The 9,064-nt window shown below is 62.9% G+C and overlaps 1 protein-coding gene across 4 annotated transcripts in view; it reads left to right on the top strand.

Moving 5' to 3' along the window:
- CARS1 (cysteinyl-tRNA synthetase 1) overlaps positions 1-3,786 on the top strand; it is a 39,729-nt gene extending 35,943 nt beyond the window's left edge. For 3 of the 4 annotated variants that reach the window (XM_045297326.1, XM_004713753.2, XM_045297327.1), the window contains 6 exons: positions 181-262; positions 1,224-1,304; positions 1,898-1,965; positions 2,308-2,367; positions 2,641-2,724; positions 3,016-3,786. In XM_045297326.1, coding sequence (XP_045153261.1) covers positions 181-262; positions 1,224-1,304; positions 1,898-1,965; positions 2,308-2,367; positions 2,641-2,724; positions 3,016-3,147 — 507 coding nt within the window. In that variant the 3' untranslated portion in view covers positions 3,148-3,786. Of the gene's footprint in view, positions 1-180; positions 263-1,223; positions 1,305-1,897; positions 1,966-2,126; positions 2,187-2,307; positions 2,368-2,640; positions 2,725-3,015 lie in introns of those variants that run through there. The other variant, XM_045297328.1, reaches the window with a different exon arrangement.
- Positions 3,787-9,064: the final 5,278 nt, after the last annotated feature.

Genomic DNA, 9,064 nt, shown 5'->3' with positions numbered 1-9,064 from the left:
CACAGGGGAGTTAGAGGGTGGCTAGTGTCCCTATCCCTGTCTCTACCCGCACCTGGCTGGCTTTGCTGTGGTGTCATCTGGCCACGGGAGCTCCAGGCCTGCAGGCGCCCAATTGCACAGCCAGAGCCTGGGAGGAGGTCCCATCCTGCGGGCACCCATTGACCAGCCCTTCTCCCACAGCTGGAGGCCACAGTCATGCCGTACCTGCAGGCCCTGTCAGAATTCAGGGAAGGTGTGCGCAGGATCGCCAGAGAGAAGCAAGGTGAGGCCCGGCCCTGGGGCGCAGGGGCACCAGCCCGCTGTTGGGGCTCATCCTGTGCACTGTGGCATGCTTGCTGCACCCCCACATCCAGACCTCAGTAATCCCTCCCCCCACCAAGGCACAACCTCCAGCCACGTGTCGGGGATCTCCCCCTGCTGAGGGTCTTTGAGTGACTTCCTTCCATTGAGATGAGGTTGTGGGTGGGGTGTAGGCTCTCACGCTGCCACGTTGGGAGGAGCAGATCAGCTTCAGGGTGTGGGAACCCCACTGTGCCTGCCATACGGGCTGGGGGATCGGAGACCCCACAGAGGGTGCACTGTGGCCAGTAGGCCCTCCTCGCCGCTGTCCTGCTGAGACCACAGCCTGGTCTCAGACACTTACACACACCCCACTTGGGAGACCTACGATTGAGATGCCATGCTGGGCCTGGATTGCGTCTGAGGCCAGTTTTAATCTGTTTGGCACTGAGGCATGCGTGGGCAGGAAAGGGAGTGTACCTACCCAGCCAGCTCTGCGTGGGTGGGTGGGTGGCCTCAGCCGCCACAACTGAACTAGCCAAGGACCCAGGCTTTTACTAAAGCCAGGAGATCCCGGGATGCTGGGGAGCTGGCCAGGGTCAGGCCGGGCTAGTGTCAGGTCACCTGAGTCCCTCAGTCTGCTGCCGTGGCTGGGAGCAGGCCAGGGCTAGCCATTCCAGCCAGGCAGTGCTGCTGTGAGGTACACAGGATACACAGGATGCCAGCCAGCAGGGCCATGGGCTCGGGCAGGAGCCCTCCACCGGGCACAGGTTCCCCTTGTTGAAGAATGTGTATAGATTGGCCCTGCAGCAGGTTGGGATGGATGGGGAGCCGGCTATTGAGGGCAGGCCTAAGGCAGCCCCTTGGGCAGGCCGTTGCCGGGTTGCCATGGACTTGGGGGCCCGGGACTCCCAGGACCTGATGGTCTGTCTTTGTCCCCACAGTCTCCGAGGTCCTGCAGCTCAGTGATGCCTTACGAGACGACATCATGCCCGAGCTTGGGGTCCGGCTGGAGGACCACGAAGGTGCTGTGAGCGTCGGGAGTCTTTGGGCTCAGGGGTCCATCCCCAGGCTTATGCGCTTCAGATGGATTGAGGTTGCCCTCCTGCCCCAGCTGCTGGCAGGATGTCCCCTGAGCTTGGAGGACATGGTGTCCTCACTGGCAGGGCCCTCCCGTCACAATGCCCAGCCGCACACCTTGCTTGTCACACTGCTTCTGAGCCCTGGTGGTGCCATGGACTAGGCACCGAGCTGATACTGCAAAGTCTGTGGTTCAAAGCCACCGGCTGCTCCAAGGCAGAAAGACGAGGCTGTCTTTTCCCGTAACTGCCTGTAGTCGTGGGAACCCCACTGCCCATTGGCTTCTCTCCCGGCCGGGCAGTCACCATTAGTTGGCGCTGCCCCATCGCCTGGGTGGGGGTGTGGGGTGGGCTGCTCCTCCCCCAGTGCTGCACTCTGTCCCTAGAGGGAACCCGCCTGTCGGTGAGCAGTGAGCCGAAGGCCCAGCCTGTGCTTGCCATCTGTCCCCTTGTTTGGTTGGGGCTGGGGACAAGGGGTTCCCCGAGCCTCGGGTAGCGCCCGTGGGCCTCCGCCTCATCTGAGACCACCTTCTCCTCAGGACTGCCCACGGTGGTCAAGCTGGTGGACAGAGAGGCCCTTCTGGCAGAGAGGGAGGAGAAGAGGAGGGTGAGTGGCCCCCACAGGGCTCCTGAGCACAGGCTGCCCAGACAGACGGACAGTGTCTGAGCCGCTGAACGCCTCGCCTTCGGGGGGAGGGGGGCTGTGAACGGGGTCGGCAAGGCCGCTTGTTAAAGTAGTGCTCCTCCCCCCACCCCCACCCTGCCCAGGGGGCTTGACCTGTGAGGCTGGACCCTCGGCACCGAACCCTCCACAGTGCGCTGCCCGCTGCGGGACCGTGTGCCGGGGGCTCCCGTCCTCGGTGCCCTGCTGAGAGCAGACATGGGTGTGGCGCCCCAGCCTTGAGGCGGCATGTGGCCCAGGCCTCGTGTCACTCGGCGGCTCTTGCAGGTGGAGGAGGAGAAGAGGAGGAGGAAGGAGGAGGCGGCCCGGAAGAGGCAGGAGCAGGAGGTACTGCCCAGAGGGCGGGCAGGCGGGGAGCCTGGGCAGACATGCAGGGGCTGTGCTGAGCCCCCACACCTCCAGCTGCACCCCGGTGGGGAGCCCACAGTGAGGAGGGTTGTCTCAGCGAGGGCACTGGGCTCTGGGTAGAGTTCTTCCCACTCCACCACCTCCTCAGCACCCAGAATCAGAGGGCGCGGAGACAGGGGCGGCCACTCCCGAGTCAGGGCCTGGCGTTGCGGGGTGAGCGGGTGTGAGGGCCGGCCCCTTCTTGTACTGCAGGCGGCAAAGCTGGCCAAGATGCGGGTCCCGGCCTGCGAGATGTTTCTGTCGGAGCGAGACAAGTACTCCCAGTTTGACGACAGCGTAAGAGCGGTTTCTCTCCGAGGCAGGGGAGCCACTGGGGAGGGGCGGGGGGGGCGCCCAAGGGGAGTCCCACCTGAGGGGAGACCCCAAGGACCCAGGTTCTCTGTCCCCTGCATCCCAAGGTGCCAGTGTCCCACTGGCAGGCTGCCCCTGGGCCCTCAGCTCACCTTCACGGCTGTCATCCCTAAAACCACTTGTGCTGGCCGCACCCTTCCCTGGACTATGGCCCACTGTCCCACGAGCTTCGGACCCAGGTAGGGGCTGTGGCTGACAGCATCTGCTGTGCCGCAGGGCCTGCCCACGCACGACGCTGACGGCAAGGAGCTGAGCAAGGGCCAGAGCAAGAAGCTCAGGAAGCTATGGGAGGCCCAGGAGCGGCTGCACCAGGAGTACCTGCAGCGGCTCACCAACGGCAGCGCCTAGGTGCCCACCGGGGACGCGGGTGACAGGCTGCACCTGGCCTTGGGGGACAGGCGGCTCTCCTGTGGGGACTGCGCCCGGCCTTGGAGGACAAACGACTCTCCTGCAGAGATTGTACCCAGCCTCCGGGGACAGGCGGCTTCTCCTGCGGGGACTGAGTCTGGCCTCAAGGGACAGACAGCTTCTCCTGTGGGGCCTGGGCCCAGCTTCAGGGGACAGGTGGCTCCTGTGGGGACTGCGTCCGGCCTTGGAGGACAGGCAGCTTGCAGCCCCCACCAGGGCTGATAGGCGGACCATCACCTGACGCACCCACAGATGGTGCCGAACTAGAGCCTGCTGGAACTCTGGCCTGTGGGTGGCAGGTGGCTCACCTGTGTAGACTCCACCTGGCCTGCCGGTGGCAGGCGGCTCACCTGTTCAGGGCCCATCGCTGGAGGCCCTGCACATACTGCTGAACAAGAGTGTGCCCTGAGAGCTGGCAGGGACTCTGCCCACGTGCCAGGGTGACAGGCATATCCGTGTTTACACGCACCCCCACCCCTCGCCCTAAATTAAGCACCTGCCCCTGTGGAGCTGGGCCCACTGGCCAGAGATGTCACAATAAAGCCACTCAGTGCCAGGCCCGCCCTTTGCTGCTGCCCACCCGCTGGTTCAGCCTTGGCTGCCTGTGTGTGACCTGGGGTCAGCAGGTCACTGAGCAGGGCCCCAGGGACACCCCCCACCCCGCCGATGTCCCACCCCTGGCATTTAGCCAGATGTAGACCGCCGGGCTCTAGGGCTGCTGGCACCCGGGACAGGCTGCCCATGCCCCTCCCCAGTTGGCCAACACTCATATGTCCGTCCAGCCAGGAGCTGCAGGGCCCACAGGAGGTGAGGCGTCTGCCTCTGGGGGCAGGATTGTGTCCTCAGTGCACTGCTCACATGCTGCCCACCAGCCTACGCTGAGGAGAGAGGCGGGAGGTGGTGCCCACAAGAGCTGAGGACAGGTGGCATGACCGGTGTGTGCCAGGAGGGTCCGTAGTCACCGAGGACTTCCATGGAACAGCCTTCCTCTGGGCCATTGCCCATTCCTGTGGTTCCTGGACTGAGTCCAGTGGCTGCCCCTGGGCTGGCTGGGCAAACCGGCAGAGGCTGTGTGCTCACGGGAGCAGCCAGCCCCACCTTTGTCCCAAAAACCAGTCAGTGGGCTCGAACCTCTCACCCACTGGGCCCCTGCGGTTCCTTGAGGAGAGCGCACTTGTCCGCACACCAGCGTTCCAGCCCAGCAACCCTGGGCAGCCACAGATGGCTGTGCCCGCTGAGAGCCAGAAGATGGCAGTTCAGACCCACCCTCAGCCCCGAGGAGGGAGCAGGCCAGGCAAACAGTTCTGATCTGACTCTTGGGCCTCCAGGTTCCCGGCCAGGGCCAGAACAAGACCAGTGGCCGGAACAGCGCAGTCTCGGCCCTGGGCAGGCTCGTGTTGGCGACTGGGGTCTAAGGGAAGGGGCAGATCCAGAGTTTGGAGGCACTGGGCAGCCAGGGCACGCTCAGAGCTTCCTGGACTTCGCATCTGTTTCCACCCCCAGGCTATATACTGGCTGTGCCCACTGAGTGGGCGTTGGCCAGGGCTTCCCAGTGGCACCAAGCTGTCCAAGCACTGGGGGGGCCTTTACAGGCCACTCCTTGGAAAAAGGTCAGAGTCAGTGCAGGGGGGCCCAGCCTGGTCAGCAGTAGTGTGGGTGGTCCTGAACCCAGAAACGGGCTTCAGCATCAGGTTGACAGAAGAGCTGGGAGACCTCCCTCAGGGCCACAGGTTCAAGTCCAGCGCTACAGCTCCCATGGGCCCGGCCACAGGAACAGCGGTGTCCTAGAGCTCCTGGGTTAGGGACTGAGAGTGGGCTATGTGGCTAGGAAGGCAGGCAGTGGCGGGAGGGACAGTCCTGTGTCCTGGTGGCGACAAATCTCTAACACAGGAGCAGCACTAACGACACACACACACACACACACACACACACGGCTGGTCCTGACCTCAGCTGCTGTCAGGCACGGAGTGGCACCCCAGGTGCCGGGCAGTCACACGGAAGAACTGCCACGCAGTCTCCCACTAGGATCACAGCGCACACAGGAGATCAGCCTGCGATGGGGAGGGGCCGGCCCTGGGAAGGACAGGGTGCTTGGTGAAGTAGCGGGTCTGAGGAAGAAGGAGGCCCTCCCTCGCTCCAGGAGATAAGCTGGCACAATGGTTCCAACCACAGCTGCTGTGAGGCCAAGGCAGGGTCAGGGCAGAGTTGGAGCCAACTCCACAGTGCCCGACAAAAGGCATGGTGTCAACACTGTGGGAGAATGACCCGGGCCTGCAGGACGAGCTACCTGTGTAAGCTTGTTTTGTGTGCAACTTCCCATGAATCCAGGAGCCGCCCTGGCGGTGCCTTGGTTACATGCATGGCCATTGACTGCAAGGTCGGTCGGCAGTTCAAAACCACCAGCTGCTCCGCAGGAGGAAGAGGAGACGTCTACTACCTTAGAGTTACAGCCTTGGAAACCCACAGGGGCAGTTCTACCCTGCCCTGTGGGGTCACTGTGAGTCACAACAACTCAGTGGCAGGGAGCTTGACCTTTGAGAGTTCTTAAGAATCCTTGTTAGTTACCCTCTCAGATGCTACCTGGGGCAGCAGCTAGACCCCGCCAGCGGCTCCTGTGAAGATATAGAACCCTGGAAATCCCCGGGGCGTCCTGCTCTGTCCACTAGTGTGGCACTTTGTCACCATGGCAGGGGCAGCCCAATGTCCAGTGGCTCAAAGCTGATGCCGGCTCCTGGAGCTGTGTTCCGGGGGCCCTGTGGGGGCAACTGCTGTCCCCACTGCCCTAAGCAGATGGCCAGACCTTTTCTCCTACGGAGTCCGCAGCAGGGTTTGAACTGCTGACCTCGCAAGTGCAGCAAGCCCCAACCTGCTGCGGATTCCAACTCGGAGCAACCCCACAGGACACACTGGCACTGTTACAGGTGCAGACAACCCACCTCCCACCCAGCAGTGGGTGTGTTTGAACCGCTGACCATGCTGTCAGCAGCCCGACATCTAACCCGCCGCGCCACCAGTGCTGTTGAAAGCTCCCGACGACTCCCAAGGGCAGCCGAGCAGAACGGAGGGTGCAGGGAGCCCTGAGTGTACCTGTGCAGCTGGTGGGGTGGCAGCAAAGGGCGGTGCCTGTCCGCAGCCATGGTGAGGTCCTTGTTTGGCAGTCCCCTGGGGGTGCCACCATGGCCGGGCACAAGTCGGCCCGAGCTGGGTCCAGCCATCTACCCACACCTTCTGGGGGGGGGGGCTTTGTGTAACCCCTGCCACCTTATCCAGCTATCTCTACCCACAGACCTGGGGCGTGAGGGTTCTTACACGGCGGGGCTCTATCACTCCTGCTGGAGCCAGGCACTCACAGATGCCCTGGTGGAGGTGGACTCTGGCATCCCCTCCCGCTGGATCCAGGCACTTACCCGCAGGCCTCCTGCGGGGCTCTGTGTCACCCCTTTAATCAGCACCCCTAGTTGGACCACAGCTGTGTATGTGAACCACATCTGAGACTGAAGCCATCTGTTAGTTCTCATACCGGCAGCCTGTCCAGACCCTTGTCCGCAGGAAGGACACAGTGGGCACCGCCAGGAGGGCCTGTCTGCAGGACACCTTGTGATGTCGGCAGGTGCGGAGTAGGGTCTGCACCTGGCTTATGTGTGGAGCGGAGCTGGGGTGCTGCTGGGCCATCGTGCAGGTGGCCTGTGGGCCGAGGGCCGCAGATGAAGTCCCCTGGGCAGGTGCTCTGATGTTTGGCACTCAGATGGTCCCCCAGGAAGCCCCCCAACCAGCAAGGCAGCTGTGCAAGGTGGGCCTGAGGCCGCTCCCAGCAGGGCAGGGCCGGGGGAGGCTGAAAACCCTGAGCCTGCAAGGGGTGTGGCACTGGGCTGCTGGGGACAGTGGGTGATTTGTGAGAACAGAAGTCCTCTGTCTCTGAGGCCAAAAGTTCACATTCAGGGCGTTGGCCCTGGTCTCAGATCCTCCGGTTTTGGGACTTCTGGTAGCCCCAGGCACCTCTGTAGCCCCTCTTTGGAGGGACTGGCTCCCGTGTGATTCCCCCGTGACCCAATTACATCTCAGAGACCGCTTCCAAACAAGGTCCTGGGTCTCTCTCGGGCTGAGGACTGGAGCCAGCTCACAGCAAGGTGACCTCAGGGGCCCAGCCAGCTGTGGCCTCAGCATCGTTCCCCACACCCTCCTGAGTTGGCGGAGGTGCCCTGCTGGGCCCAGTCGGAGCCTCTGGAACAGCAAGGCGAGTGGTTCCGCTCTGGTCTCCCTGCCCCGGCAGCTGAGCCAACTTGTCTGCCTCCGCACACAAGACTTGGGCGTCTGTGTTTATAAAACACTGGGTCACCATCTGAGCACCAGACAGAACAGAAGACGGCGGCCGAGGTGGCAGAAATGGGCCTGGGCACCCAGAACAGTGGTCACAGCTCCTGCCCCGCCCTCCTCCTCACCCAGCCACCCAAGCCTGGAGTCCGCCCACTGCCCAGCAACCCCGATGGGAAGCTCTACCCAAGCAGGTGGCGGCTGGTGCTGTTTAAGTAACTTCAAGTCGGTTCTGACCGGTCACAGCCCCACGAACAACAGAACAACCCCCGCCTGGCCCCCGTCGTCCTCACAGCCTGGGCCCGTGGCTGCAGCCATTGTGTCCATCCACCTCGCTGCCCCACCACTTGCCTGTCAGTCTGTCGTCCTGCGGCGGCTCATATGTTGCTGTCATGCTTGGAGCTACGTCCCTGGCATTTCAAAGGCCAGCAGGGTCACCCATAGTGAACAGGTTTCAGCAGAGCCTACAGACGAGGACGGAATTTGCTGTCTGCTTCAGAGGAAGCAGCCATGGAACACCTAAGCACGTGGCTGGTTTAGGTTTCTCTTGTGGAACCGCCTGCCATGGGTTTGAACTGCTGACCTCAATGTAGTGAGCCCCACCCGTGGCTCAGAGCGACCTTACAAGACAGAGTGCAGCTGCTCCTCAGGGCCTCCCAGACTGGTGGCATTGCTCTGGGAGCAGACAGCCTCATCTCTCTCCCACACAGAGGCAGGTGGTTTTGAACCACTGACCTTGTGGTCTGCAGTCAAGTGTCTGACCCACAGCACCACCAGGGCCTTTCCTTTGGCCCCCCGGGGTGCCCAGTGACCCGCAGCCACAACCTGGGTGTCCCCGGACGCAAAGGTGCAGGTGTACTACCTAGGTCTGCGCTCAGCAGGGCTTTCTGGCTGGTGTTTCGGAAGCAATCAGCCAGGGCTTGCTTCTGCAGTGCCTGCAGGTGCGCGTGGAGCTTTGAGCGAGCAGCCAGGAACGATCACCATTTACACTGCCCAGGGGCTCCCAGAGGTTGGGCCCCCGGTCATCCCTCTGCTGGGGGCCTGGGCGGATCATCCAGCCCATGTCCCTCTGGGGAATCACCTCTGCCCAGGGGAAGTCAGCCTGGCAGGTGCGTTGGGAATGAGGGCCAGATGGTCTGGTCAGGGGCAGTCCCTGAGGGTCAGCTGGAGGTGGCAGAGGGCTGGGAAGGCAGGCTGTGGGCCACAGGTGCCAGGGTCAGAATGGAGGAGGGATGGTGAGTGGGGGCAGGCAGGTTAGGCTCAAGAGCTGGGAAGACAAAACCCACGAGGTGGCCAGGAGCCTTGGGGGCACCCCCAAAACCCAAAGTGAATCCCATCAAGCCGATTCTGACTCATCGTGACCCCACACAAAATCTGCAGGAGCAGGGAGCCTCATTGTCCTCCCACGGAGCAGCCGGTGGGTTTGAACCGCCACCCTTGTGACCAGCAGTCCACAAGCTTCTAGGACGGTGTCACCAGCAGGTCTCCAGAGACCCTGAAGCCCACAGCTCTCTGCCTGGCTGCACTGGGATCACCAGGCAGCTTT

Source organism: Echinops telfairi, unplaced genomic scaffold (genome assembly GCF_000313985.2).
Source record: "Echinops telfairi isolate 266 unplaced genomic scaffold, ASM31398v2 ScPeMD7_7417;HRSCAF=8455, whole genome shotgun sequence".
In the NCBI taxonomy this organism is placed as follows: domain Eukaryota; kingdom Metazoa; phylum Chordata; class Mammalia; order Afrosoricida; family Tenrecidae; genus Echinops; species Echinops telfairi.
The sequence above is the reverse complement of the archived record's forward strand: the minus strand, read 5'-3'. Positions and strand labels throughout refer to the sequence as shown.